General features: G+C 41.1%; 1 protein-coding gene across 1 annotated transcript in view; it reads right to left on the reverse strand.

The window, feature by feature from the left end:
• Nucleotides 1–13,190, reverse strand: part of LOC109040220 (uncharacterized) — an 83,134-nt gene extending 69,944 nt beyond the window's left edge. Inside the window, exons 1-2 of the mRNA XM_019056048.2 lie at nucleotides 12,880–13,190; nucleotides 11,012–11,077 (exon numbers count right to left, since the gene is read on the reverse strand). Of these exons, the coding sequence (XP_018911593.1) occupies nucleotides 11,012–11,077; nucleotides 12,880–12,959 (146 nt within the window). The 5' untranslated portion in view covers nucleotides 12,960–13,190. The remainder of the gene's footprint in view (nucleotides 1–11,011; nucleotides 11,078–12,879) is intronic.
• Nucleotides 13,191–14,990: the final 1,800 nt, after the last annotated feature.

Here is a 14,990-nt window from a genome sequence, read left to right on the forward strand (position 1 = left end):
TGGACAAATTCTATAAATCGATAGACAAAATGATAAAGGGCCAATATCGCGATCTGATTGGTTGAGAGAGGTAATTATTATAAACTAAGGGGGGGAAATGATGGGCTAACTACGGGGTCCCTCGGGGGTTGATGTTAATAACATGGACTATTATAACCTCCTTCGTCCATTAATTGCGATTACCGCGACCACCGTTTCATTTTCCTTATGTCTGCTTTGTCTATCGCTTCGTCTATCAATTATATACAATAATCAGCCCGTTGAAAGGGTTCAACTGAACCGATTATTTCCGAAATCACGTAAGCGACATTTTTCAATTTGGTGGTAGAGGAATTGTTTTTTCTTCGTTTTCTCTGGTATAATCAATCATGTCTGATTGCAAAATAGCCCTCTAAAAGAACACGTATTTTTTTGGAATTCGAAGATTGTCAAAAAAGCGAATAAAACCGTTTTTCTAGTTCTCCTCGTATTCGCAATTTTGGCGCCCACGTGATTTGGAAACAAGTCGGTTCAATTGGCAACGCTCTTCCTTTAAAAAACTCTGGCGGGACCAAGGTGGCAACTGGTGATAATTTTCCACTGGCGGATGATGCTGGCTCCATATCAGGGAATGAATCGCGAAATCGGGGCTCACAATGTGACAATGGAAGCAAGAGTTTTCCCCGGCCGCGGCTGGCGAGTCGCGAGTGGACGAGGACGAAGACTGTGAAAGTATGACGACGACGTCAGACGTCAGACGTCAGACGTGATACCATCCCGGGAGCCCGGGCACCGTGCTCCCGTCCTGAGGAAAAAACGCCGTATGAGCCTTCAGACGTTGCCAAACGTCTTGCCAGCGGGCCGATTATTGAAATTGATAGACAAAGCTATAGACAAATGAGCACGGAGGAAAAAACTTCGTGTGTGGGACCCGAAGTTTAGGTCATATGGATCTCTGAAGTTTTCGGATTGAGCATCTGAACACTTAAGGTCTAGCTGCCGAAGTTCAGGTCAGACATCTGAAACTTCAGATCTTACATCTCAAGTACTTCAGTTCTTACATCTGGAGTACTTCAGATGTGAGAACCGAAGTTTTTCGGATGTGAAAACCGAAGTACTTCGGATGTAAGAACTGAAGTTTCAGATGTCTGACCTGAACTTCGGCAGCTAGACCTTAAGTGCTCAGATGCTCGATCCGAAAACTTCAGAGATCCATATGACCTAAACCTCGGGTCCCACGCACGAAGTTTTTTTTCCGTGAGACAAAAGAGATATGGAGAGATCCTATTGGTGGAAGCGGGTGGTCGCAATGGACACAGGAGGTAGGTAATAGACTAACTAACGGCAACCCACGAGAGATCCGACTGTTAGTCTATCATTTTCTCCCTTTGTCTATAGGAACCACCCGTTTCAACCAATAGGATCGCTCCGTACTCCCTGTCTTCTTTGTCTATAGCTTTGTCCATCAATTTCAATAATCAGTCCGCAGGGTGTCTACTCAAACAGCGGACTGATTATTGAAATTGATAAACGAAGCGATAGACAAAGAAGACATAGAGAGTAAGAAGCGATCCTATAGGTGGAAACGGGTGGCTCTTATAGACTAAGGGAGAAAATGATGGACATAATTATGGATCTCTCGTGGGTTGCCGTTAGTTAGTCTATCACCCACGTCCTTTGTCCATTGCAACCACCCGCTCTCCACCAATAGGATCCCTCCAAATCCCTTTTGTCATCTTTGTCTGTAGCTTTGTCTATCAATTTCAATAATCAACCCGCAGGTGGGCCAAAAATCAGTACTTTTACAGTAATTTTTCAATATATTCCCAAGAAATTCAATACCTCCTTAATAGAAAAATTCAGTGCTTTTTCAGTACCTCCATTCGACGAAATTCGAAAAATTCAAACATTTTTTCTCACGGAAATTGAGACAAAAATGACCAAAAAATGAAGGTCTTATTCTAAAAAATCTCCCAAATAAGGCAATAATGAAATTGGTCGGTATCTTTAATGCTGTTCTACGATTTAAATACATTCCCACACAATGGAAAATGGCAGAAATTATCACTCTGCTCAAACCAGATAAACCGCCTGCAGAATCTGCATCGTACCGGCCAATTTCTTTGTTGCCAGTTCTGGGAAAACTGTTTGAAAAGTTGTACATAAAACGTCTCAATGAAATAGTCAAACAAAATAATTTAATTATCGATGCACAATTTGGCTTTCGAGCTCAGCATTCGACAGTTGATCAATTACATCGCATCACAAAATTCATTGAGGACGCCCTTGAAAAGGGGGAATATTGTGTGGCGGTTTTTCTTGATGTTGCACAAGCGTTCGATCGTGTCTGGCACGAGCGTCTCATTGGAAAGCTTTTCTCAATGCTCCCTTGTAACCATGTGGAGCTCCTGTCTTCTTTTCTCACAGGGAGACAATTTCGAGTTCGTTACGAAAACTCAACCTCTGGTTTCAGACCCATTAGAGCAGGAGTTCCTCAGGGTTCTTGCTTGTCCCCCCTTCTTTACTCTCTCTTTACAGCGGATATCCCACAGTCCGGGAGGAGGGGTAAGTTGGGAGTTTACGCCGATGATACTCTCGTGTTGGCTTCGTCTAAGAGCTATAGAGAGGCACGTCATACAACTCAACAACACTTGAATAAAATCAACAAGTGGACTTTGAGAGATAAAACAAAGTTAAATGCCACAAAATCGGTAGAAGTAATCTTTACAAATCGCCCTTATAAACACATTCCACTTTCCCTAGGGAACGATATAATTCCACATGACACAACTGCCAAATATCTCGGACTTCACCTGGATTCCAGGCTCAGGTGGGGCACCCATATTAAAAAGAAAGTAGCCCAGCTACGTTTAAAGTTCTCTAATATGCAGTGGCTCGTCGGACGAAAGTCACGGTTACCTTTAAATATCAAGTTACTCCTCTACAAGTCAATGTTGAGGCCTGTTTGGAGCTATGGCTGCCAATTGTGGGGTTGTGCAGCCAAAACAAATTTAGATAAGATAGAAGTAATACAAATGAAAATCCTGAGAAGCATAGCTAAAGCTCGTTGGTACGAGAGGAATGTCGATATCCGGGCAGACCTCGACATTGATTCTGTGGAGGACTACATCACCAAGATGTACACCGCATATGAGAGCAGGTTGCATCGGCACCCCAACCCTGAAGCGCTCGCGCTCTTGGAATGGGACCGATGCCTCCGCCGATTAAAACGTCGCAAGCCCCATGAGCTTGGAATCCAGGGGTTCTCAAAATTCTCATAATATTAATCATCGTGCCTCTCTACGCTCTTAGGACGTGATCGGAGGTTCTTGGCCTTTGACCGAGTCCGGTCGCCAAAATCCAACAATTAAAACAAAAAGACATTTTTAATTTGAATTAATTGTGCCTTATTAGCTTCTCAATGCATTAGAGATAGTATGTACTTTATAATTTGTAGTATTAGTAGTTAAGTATTAAACTTAATAGTTAAATTAAGCTTTTAAAAGACAAAAATTTTGTCTAAAAGTGTTAAATTGTGCATACTCAAAAAGCTGGGCCAAAAATCAGTGCTTTCACAGTAATTTTTTAATATATTCCCAAAAAAATTCAATACCTCCTTAATAGAAAAATTCACTACTTTTTCGATACCTCCATTCGACGAAATTCGAAAACTTTCAAACATTTGAATTTCTCGCTCAAATTGAGACAAAAATGACCAAAAAATGAAAGAAAATTCCGGACTTTTTGCGGAATTTCCGCACTTTTTCAGTGTTTCCGGACCCCCCCCCCCCCCTAAAAAAATCGGTACTATTTCCGGACTTTCCGGAAATTCCGGACTTGTAGACACTCTGCTTACGAAAAATCACGAATCTTCGAGAAAATGTACATGGATTTCTCATCCAAATTTTCGGAGAATTTCGGCCGTAATTTGATCTGAAGTGTCTAAAAATTCAAATGAGAAATATTCAAAAGTTTACACAAAAATAAGTATTTTCTGAGAGTAAATTTGGCAACAATCGAAGGTTCATACGGCGTTTTTCCTTTGCACGGCACCGTGCGTCTCCATTCCGGCCGGGATCAGCCGCTTGTCTCTCCAGCGACCAGCAGATCGATTATCGAACGACCCGGATCGATACAGCCCTATCTTCACGATGCTTTCTATCGAATGAGTTCACAGATTAGATCGTATCCGATACATCAAACAGGTTGGATCGCATCAATATCGATTGGTTCATCACGTAAACATAGCCTCAAAAGCCAAAATTGAGAAATCTGCAAGTATGGCAATGCATAGAGAAAATGTTTGGAATTTTATCATTTTCAGCTTTTCCGACTTAAATTCTGGAAATTTTTGTTTGAGATTATGTTCTATTGTTTTGAACATAACGATACATCGAACTACGATTGAATACGATCTATTTCGATACCGATTCAACGATCGATCCGTCGAATCGGAGACCTCGACTCGGAGACTTGAACGCGGGGATAGAACAATAATTAACTGTCCCTCGAGAATCGTCTGATTCGGACGAAGGAACGTAAATCCATTCCAAGGTTGCAAAATTGGCTCCAACAAATCAATTTTTACAAGATTGCTCCCGTGGAATTTGTCACAGAAAATTTGCTGTTTTTTTTATTGAAATTAGAAGAGAAATCCATGAAATTTTCAATTAAAAATGCCTGCGATTCTCCTAGCAAAAATGCGATTTGCAAAGGGAGATTTGGAAACTCTGAAATGTTACGTTCTTTCGTGAGGGGAACGAAGGAATGTGTGCTATCCGTTCCGGCGACGGTCCATTTTGAGGACACGATCGCTCGGTCGAGCCATAAAAAGGGTTTCAGTGTTTCAAAAAAAAAGACTGAAAAAAAAAAATTGTTAAATTCTAAATAACATACGCGTGCGTTTTTGGTGAACATAGAAACAAATGTATTCTTGCTGCGAGGTAATTCTTCTGTGAGAAAGATATTTTCCGTTGTCACATAATCTCTGCGGCAACGATTCATTTGTCTTACGATATTTGGGAGATCAGGCTCAGGAATGCTGAAAGATTATAGTTGTTTTGTCAACAACTGTCTTCTGCCAATTTCTAACCCGAAAATGTGTTTGATGTTCGTCCAGAACGCAACCACGAAAGGATGCAGAAGCTATAGCACTTACGGCTGTCTTGCCCAACAAAAGCCTAACATGAAAATGAATAATACCTTTTTTATGTAATCGGAATAATAATTATCGCGAGCAATAAAAGTATGAGGAGGCTCGCCCGCGCGCACCATATGTAGCGCCTTCGACAACCGAGAGATACTTCAAACGCTACACGCCGTGGCACATACACTCCGATGCGCAAATTGCCTACACTGCGCCTGCTGAAGTGTATAGTGTATACCTATACCTTGCACTGGGAAAAAAAAAGAACACATTGGATCTAGAGTCCAGACTCTAAAAAAAAAGCCAAAAAAATACTCTTGATTCAATCAGATTAAAGCTTAAATCAAGACCAAGCCCCTTAATTTGAGCGGATTTTCTTTTGATTTAAGCTTAAATCTGATTGAATCAAGAGTATTTTTTCTTGTCAATGTTTTCAAGAGTCTGGACTCAAGATCCAATGTGTTTTTTTTCCAGTGAATGATTTTTATTTTTCTTCTTCTTCTCCTTCTTCTTTCGTAGCATTTCTCTCTATTTGAGTTTTTTTAGCATTTCTCTCCATTTGAGTTTTTTTTAGCATTTCTGTCTATTTGAGTTTTTTTTAAGGGGGGGGGGGGGGAGGGAGGTCAGCATTTCATTTTATTTGAGGTTTTTGTCGCATTTCTCTCTTTTTGAGAAATCGTTTTCTGAGTATTCAACTAAAAGCAGATGCACCGGCTTACATAGTCCGATGATTCCTACAAGAAGTATGCACAATGCACAGTTTACGTTCGAGATTAAGACCACGCGCTTTTATAGTAACGGTCCCATTTCCCACGATTTGTGTTTTCACCGTGATAATTGATATCCACCTCGTGCGAAGCTGGAGCGCGGGCACAACGCCCGGCGATGCTGCCAACTTCCCGCCTAATTATGAATTTCATACTCGATTCACGTATGAAAATTCGACAAAATTTCGTTAATTATGCAGAGGGGTGCGCATGTCCGGACTTCGGAAACACGGCGCTCGGACTCCTTTACTTGCGGAGGCAGCGATTATTAGTCGCTATTGTTCGAGTTCGCCATTTTCTTCGTCGACCTACTAAGAATTTGAACTGCCCGCTCACAAGAAACTTAAAGCTCTACGTGAGTCAAATCGAGCACCACAACGGTTTCAGCAAGCTTCTCAAACGAGCAATGTTCATTTCCCATCGTGTGTTGTTCAAACTATATAAGCAATTTGCTAAAGCTGAGCCAAAGCGTCAAGATTGAGGTTCCCAGATTTTTATATCGCAAATACTGTCATTTTAACGTTTAGCGAGCGATGTGAATCACGTAGATCATTGAGTTTTCACGAGCGGGTGGTTTGAATTCACGCACCAAGAATCATTAATTATCTTTGTAAGGAGTTGATTTCGGTAATTTTCGTTGTGCGCATTGTGTTTTGCGTGAAATTTTGGTTCAGAAACATGTATCAGAATGCTGAAATTCGTACCTTGTCTAGTGGTCCATTTAAGTAGTCTGGTACATATTTCATGACCAAAATTTCACGTACCACATGATCCGCGCAACGAAAATTACTGAAATTTTCCCCAAACCAAAGCTTGCCAAGATCGTTGTAGTGCGCGATTTGATTCAAGTGGACTGTTGTCTTTCCTATGAGCGGGGTATTTCTTTAAACAATGTAAACTAAAAACGTTAATATATGTGTTATGAGCTAATTTTAGTGATTTTTGTCGCGTGAATTGCGTTCTACGTGAACTTCAAGCATACCCAGGCAGCAATATCTCAATTTAGAACTTTTAGACGATCAGATCCCTTTTCCTGCGGAGAGTCAAACATAAATTCGTTTCCATCGTTCTGAGAAAGATGGGAAAATTCCTAGAAATATATATAAAGCTGGTCCTGACTCCATCGCTGCGATGAATCACAGAGCCCATTCAGAGGCGCTGAAGCTTAAAATTATTAATTCATTTCAGCTGGCAGCTTTCTCGATGAGCTTTAGAAACTTTACCGAATGAGGAGCTGGTATTATCATTAGACGACTCTCGGGTGTACCGAAGTAAAAACTTGATCTGGTGAACCGGCGCACAATGAGTACACATAAGAATTCCTGCGGTCTTAAACCGAAAGTTCGAAATTAGTCGATCGTTCGAGGGATTGATTCGTGTTTCGAATGGCTTAAAAGCAAGGTTGCCAATTTTTTGCGACTCCTGTACGGAGATGTTGCATGTGTGAGGAATTTTCTATTTGACTGTTAGTTCCTATGTAAAAGTTCGCGAGAAACACGATGGTGCCACTGGTTTTCTCTGAAATCAACTCCCAAGCTCAAAAAAAGCTCTCAAGTTGAGGCCAAAATGACCGGGGATATCCCACGCTATCCTGAGAGTCCACCTCTGCATCAAGACGAACTCTCCATGCAAAGATAGGGAGCAATTACATTGACAGGGCTGCCACTCTATTTGGGGACTCTAAAACTGAAAACACGGCATCACTGCTAATGTATTTGCTCCCTATCTTTGCATGGATAGTTCGTTTTGATGTAGAGGTGGACACTCAGGATAGCGTGGGATATCCCCTCCATTTTGGCCTCAACTTGAGAGCTTTTTTTGAGCTTGGGAGTTAATTTCAGAGAAAACCAGTGGCACCGTCGTGTTTCTCGCGAACTTTTACGTAAGAATTAATAGTCAAATCGCAAATTCCTCAAACATGCGACATCTCCATTATGTACCCAGGTTTCTGTTTGACACTCCTGGCCTCGTGCGCGCGAAACTTTCTGATCGCTCGCGGCTGGAGGCGATGATCGTTAATCGGACGGGTTTTCTGATTGTGGCGGCGGCTGATCCTGATTCCGATTCCAGTCAGTGGGCCAGCCACGATGACGGGCCAGCCAGCGCGGCTCCATTTTCAGTCTGGATGCCCCGGCCCGAACCCAAGTCGATCTCAACACCAATAATCGACTATCGATATTTCCCCATATGAAGCTATGGTAAAGAATCGATTATTATCGTGTTCGTTGCGAACGCCCGGATGAGCGATCCTTTTCGTACACTGGGAAAAAAACACATTGGATCTTGAGTCCAGACTCTTGAAAACATTGACAAGAAAAAGGACTCTTTATTCAATCAGATTTAAGCTTAAATCAAAAGGAAATCCGCTCAAATTAAGAGGCTTGGTTCTTGATTTAAGCTAGATTCAAGCAGATTTAAGGTTAAATCAAAAGGAAATCCACTCAAATTAAGAGGCTTGGTTCTTGATTTGAGCTTAAATCTGACTGAATCAAGAGTATTTTTTCTTTGCCAATGTTTTCAAGAGTCTGGACTCTAGATCCAATGTGTTTTTTTCCCAGTGTAGGTTTGAATGGCAGATCAATCGATATATCGCAATGCACGCCACGCTACTGATCGGAATGTACGCAAAGAATGATGGATCATCGATATTTACCCGTTTGAAGCTAGGGTAAGGAACCGATTATTATCGTGTTCGTTCCGAAGGCTCGGATAATCGATCCTTTTCGTAGGTTTGAATGGCGGATCAATCGATATATCGCAATGCACGCCACGCTACTGATCGGAATGTACGCAAAGAATGATGGATCATCGATATTTACCCGTTTGAAGCTATGGTGAAGAATCGATTACTATGGTGTTCGTTACGCACGCCCGGATAATCGCTCTTTATCCGTGGGTTTGAATGGCAGATCAATCGATATATCGCAATGCACGCCACGCTACTGATCGGAATGTACGCAAAGAATGATGGATGCTCGATATTTACCCGTTTGAAGCTATGGTAAAGAATCGATTACTATCGTGCTCGTTGCGAACGCCCGGATAATCGATCCTTTTTATAGGTTTGAATGGAAGATCAATCGATGCTCCTGCCCGAGCCCGAGTCGATCCCAACAGTAAAATCGATTATCGATATTTTCCCATTTGAAGCTATGGTGAAGAATCGATTATTATGTTGTTCGTTGCGGACGCCCTAATAATCGATCTTTTTCCGTGGGTTTAAATGACAGATCAATCGATTCATCGCAAGCACGCCGAGCTACTCTGCCGTGCTAAGGGAGCACGCCGTATGAACATTCAAGAGTTGCCAAATTTCTCTGAATAAAATGTTAATTTTCGAGAAAAGTTATGAATATTTTTCCTTGAAATTCTCAGGAACTAAGAGGTGAAATTGAAAACAAGATTATCTGAAAAATTGGAGGAAAAATATTTATAAGTTTACCAGGGATTTCGTGTTTTGGGGGTGGAAATTTGGCAACGCCTGAGGGTTCATACGGCGTTTTTCCTTAGCACGGCAGAACTGATCTCAAGACGGCTCCGGGCGTTTCTCTCGTCGCGCGCGCGGGCTCTGTCATAGAAAGTGACCTACAATTGCCCCCCGTCTTTTTGTTCGCCGATCGGCTGGACCTTACTCCCCCCCCCCCCCCCTCAAAAAAAAACAAACTGTCGCACAATGAACCGGACTGATAGAAGAGATCGGACATGAAATTTTTGGCTAAACTTTCAAAATATTTATGTTGAATTCGTCACAAATTCAATTTCGGAAGGTGTTTCTGAGCGGCAATTTCACGTAAAAACCGACGCTCTTGAATTTTGTGTTTCATATTTTCGAAAATATAAGCTTTCAAAGTTTCCAGTCCGGCTTCTCTTATTGACACGTTCCAGTGTGTGCGGTCAGCTTCAGAGGCGGATCCAGCAATTTGGCAACATTGGACCCCCTCCGTGTAAACCTATGTTAAAATATCGATTCTTGTCGGAGCACCTGGCCCCTCCAAGAATCGATACATTTCCATAGGTTTAAATGGAGAAAAACAATGTTGCCAATTCGCTGTAGCCGCCAATGGTCAGCTTCAGCTGTGTTGACAGTTGATAAAATAGAATAAATATTTGTGTTCTTGTGTTATTTGAACCGCGTTAAGCAGAAAGGAACCAAGCCACATTAGCTAATGCCAAATTTAACTGGACAATTTAATTTATACATGAAAGCGGCTGTGCAAATGTTTTTGCAAATTTTGGTGAATTTTCTGCATAATAGGTAGGAAGCAAAATTCTTGAAATTTTCAAAAAAAAAATCCGCACAAACATTCTCACGTAAAAATTGAATTGGTCAGTTACATTTGGCAATTGCCAATGTAGCTTGGTGGTCGCGTGAAACGTGACACACAAGAAAAAAGAACGAAAGTAAAGAAAAAGGTTTACACATCTTGAAAAGTTTGGGAAAGTGAGGAAATCTTTCAGAGGTGAGCGAGGAAAAACCCTTGGATCGCATGCAACATTCAGCCAATTGGCACTTTTTGAGCCCCTGCCCCCATCCACGTGGGGGAAAACTGCTTCCTCCCAACTTTCCATCCCTTACAATTAGCAAGAAATGACATCCGTGAGCATTGAGAAAAATTGTATTATTTGGTCCTAAGTAAAACCGCCCTGTTTGAAGGGGGAAAAAGGGGCAAAAATAGAAGTAAAAAACTGATTGATGACAATGATATCAATGATTTGAACTTATTTTTGGTGCATGTTATTAAGCTTTCATGGGGATACTGGCGGGTAGTACCTGGAACCAAGGTTCTCGCTTTCTCTGTCTGGAGTAATAGAAATCTTTCACATTCTGATTGAATGAAATTCATCGATGTTCACTTCAGGAGATGTCAATTGCAAAAAAATAGTCCGTGCTGATGACGGAACCTTCAATTCATAGGGCTCCTGCACCTTCTCTGTTATACTTTAAGAACTTTTCTGTTGTGAGAACAGAACTTCGGTCGTGAGTATAGAGTACTCTGTCTTCATAATGAAAACTTCTGTAGCTGTGGCAAAGAAAGTGCAGGAGCCCTGTACTATTTTTTTCAGTGCAGAGAACGTCAGTAAAATTTCAAAGGAAAAAAGCAAGATAAACATTTCTTACCTCAGTGACAAAACTTGACAGTTTCTGAATTTTCTACACACGCTAACATCTGAGAGATCGGCTCCCCTGAAAAATACAAAAATAATCAATGGATTATTGAAAGACCAATTTTTTTTCTTCACAGAGATTTCACAGGTAAGTACATCCTATGAGATGTAAAAATATTTCAGCATGAAATAAGAGAACAACTTTTATTCAAAAGATGCTTATTACTTAATTCAAGAAGAGACAGCTGAATACTTACTAATTACGTAGTATGAAATATGTCTATTGATGGAAAATAGGAGACCTTCGTGCTAAAAAAAACTCAAATTTGAGATTCTACTACCACCCCCCTACTGAAGTTTTTAACTTGATGAAAACAATGTCAATGAATGTCAAGTCAATACAGAGTCACAGCAGTTTGTAGTTTGCAGTTGAGAAATATGCTGTTCAGGGAAAAACTGCTGTTACTTACTTACCTTCATTCAAAGATGTTCATGTTTTAATTTTAAAAAATAAATTGCAACTTCACCCTCTGTGTTGTTTGCAAATAGACTAAACCATTCGCAACTCACAGAAAACAGGAGAGTTCATTTCATTACGAACGCAAAATCTGTTTTTCAACACAACTTCAAAAAAGTTATTTTCTGGAAAATTTTCCACCTAGAACTGGAGCCCTTTTTTCCATCGACAGTCATGTTGTGTATGTCAAGGAAGAACACCATATAAGCCTTCAGATGTTGCCAAATCCTCTGACGGATCACGAATGCTCCGGAAAATTAGCAGGTGTTTTTCTTTTGTTTTTTTGGAGAATTTTGCCAGAAATGTCTAAAAATTTCAAGGAAAAATATTCAGAAATTACTTTAAAAATAGGTACTATCCTGAGAGGAAATTTTGCAGCATCTGGAGGTTTATACCATGTTTTTCCTTGGCATGGCAGTGTGCTACTCTGCCATGCTAAAGAAGAACGCTATAGGAGCCTTCAGACATTACAGAATTTCCCTTGGTAAAATATGAATTTACAAGGAAAGTTTGGAATAGGTATTTTTCATTGAATTTTTCCAACAATTTTGAATGTGACAAAATCCACGCTACCTAAAAAACTCAGGAGGAAATATTCGTATCTCTCTATAAAAAAAAAAACATTTCATGAGAGGGTATTTAGCAACTCTTGAATGTTCATACAGGGATTTTCCTCAGCACGACAGTACTCAAGACATGCTTTGATTGACTGCCTGTAACTGCCACAAATAATTTACCACTGTCACATCTACACAGTCCTATTAAGAGGAAGCCATTGCATGACTTCCATTGCATCTGCTATCAGGTACATATTATCCACAGAAAATAATGCATGTGTAATTCAAATCTAAGTCTTATCAATAACTTAGACAAAGTTTTACTGAACATAATATCCATTGCCGAGAAAAACTTCAACTCTTTTAACTACCTAAAAATTACGTAATGAATCAGGGATCTCATTACACTTGGCGCATGACACCAATCACTAATTATGACCATACTTCCTGCAAAGATAAAGGCTTTTAACAAAACACACCACCGGCTAGTATTGCGTGGTTGTGTGTTCCTACTGACGGAAAGATAAGGTTAATATAGATGTTTTTAGGAGAACAACATAGTAATACCCTGACAAATCAATTATGTGCTAATTTGTTTGAAACCTTCGAAGTGAAGAGAATATTTACTGAATGAGGATATTCTAAATTAGCTCAGACAGTGGTAGTGACAAGTAGAACAGTGCAAAGCCTGGATTCATTCGACTGTCGCTTCGACTTTAGGTCACTTTCTTCAGAGTCCACTCGAAAGGAAGTCGAGATAGATTTTCAATCGTAACGGGTGGAAAATGGAAAAGCTCAAATACAAACCAGCAATTGAATTTCACGATCGCATCCAAGGAGGACTGGCGAGTCCTGGCGAAAACCATCTCCTCTGTTAATTTGGTCATCGTGACTCCGGAGATTTTCTTGTCCTCGAAACAGAAACGCAAAATCACAGAACTGAAGGCAACTCACGACACTCCCGCGGATTCAAACACATTGCGACGAAAACGAAAATCAAACCACACCGAGACGGGAAAATCCAATCCGAGTTTCGCACATTTAACCTCATTCGCTCACAGGATCAAAAGCTCCGGGACACACTTGTACACCAACTGCTCAGCTGATAAAAAGTTCGACGGATAGTCATATGTTTTGGTGACGGTGCTGCGCTCTAGCGGCGTCGGGCGGAACCGAGCGCTCCCGCTCTTTTCCAGCGCGGTTTCTCGTCGGAATTCGAATCTGCGGGCTTCTTCTGCTATCCTGATACTGAGGTTCTCTGTTCAGCTGAATTAAAACCGGACGCGGCTCCTGTCTCGGAGCTAATCCGCGGGTCGTCCGGCTCCGGGTGGCTCCGAGCTAGCTCCGCGAGAAAGCTCCGCTTTTTCTCTCGTCGATGCGCCGGAACCGACGGCCGGAACTCGGCCCGGAAAATCCGCGATCTTTAAAGTTTGATACGTTTATGTCATCGGCGGAACTTGTGGGGAGGGGGGTGGTGTTTGGGATCCCCCATCCCCCCCCCCCCCCCATTGAAGGGATGAGTGCTAGGCACAGATAGCAATCGATTGCAATTATTCCATGGTAGAATTATTGCTGCGGCATCGGAGTGTCGTGTATGTTGCGTATCTACTGATTGAAGGGGCGCCTCTTGTATGTGGAGATGAGATGAATCGCAAAAAAATTGAAATAAGTTCCAATTGGATGGATTACATTACGCGATGAGGCACTATACTGCCGTGCAACGCAAAAACGCCGTAAACGCCATTTTAAATTTTTTGGAAACAACGTATCATAGCAGAAAAACTCGTGTACCTAGGGACAATATTTTTACCGAATTCTTTTGTAAATACTATCAAAAACTTAACCGGATTTGAGGTGCATGGGAAAGTGTTTAGTTCCAAAAACGAGGGAAAGTCGTGATGGATTTACGGCGTTCTTCCATAGCACGGCAGTGTAATCTCTGGCCCATCCGTGAAAACACTTATGTGCATAGGGAAATTAATGGTACTTACGTTGTTTCTAAACTGAGCAAGAAATTGTAGTTCCGAATTGCAAAATGTAGTCCAATTGAGGGGCTTAGAGGACAAGGCACTTAAGTGCAGTTTTTAAAAACATTGAGATATTGATGATTTTAAGTAAAACTAGTCTTGATACGTGTTGTGTGAAAAATTCGCTCCCGAATTCCTATTTTTAAGTATCAAAAAGTCAGTTTGCCTGAACTTTCTTCCTTCTAGGATCCATGTAATTTCGGAACTTCTAACATGTATTTCTTGAATTGACGAAAACTGCATTTATGCGCCTTGTGCTACGAGCCCCTCAATTCTCATTGCATCGCAAATTGCGACTAGTTTCCTAACACATGGAACTCATTTTGCTGATCGTTTGAAATCGGAATTTACTTATTGACCAAATGGACCACGTTTTGTGATTGGGAACTAAAATTTCAGGCTCGTAGCACCTAGGTACCTGTTTAGGGAAACTTATGGCACATGTGCTGTTTCTAAATTGAGTCAGAAATTATAGTTCCCAATTGCAAAATGAAGTCAAAATGATGTACATACATGAGAATATTGCAATTTACTAATTGAAAAATCGCAATTTCATTACATTGCATGGCCGGATTTAGGTACCTACTTGCCGTCCATGGGCCGCCTGTATTTTGCCGCCTCCTTCTCATTCGTTTTGAAACGTCGATAAAAACCCTCAAGTGAACGTGCCGGAGGGGGATGGGTGGATAAGACGCCTTTACCTACTCGTGTTGAGTACATTTTTTGCGAAAGCCCTGTCAACACTACTTGCAAAATTTCACGGAACTTTGCTTCTCCATTTATAAGGAATGAACCAAAAAATTATGAAAGCAGAAACATACTTAAATGGTGTATAATAATTTTAACTTCCGCCGCTGCGCCGCGCTGATCGCACTGTGTTTGGCGCAATGC

Source organism: Bemisia tabaci, chromosome 9 (assembly GCF_918797505.1).
Source record: "Bemisia tabaci chromosome 9, PGI_BMITA_v3".
Lineage (NCBI taxonomy): Eukaryota > Metazoa > Arthropoda > Insecta > Hemiptera > Aleyrodidae > Bemisia > Bemisia tabaci.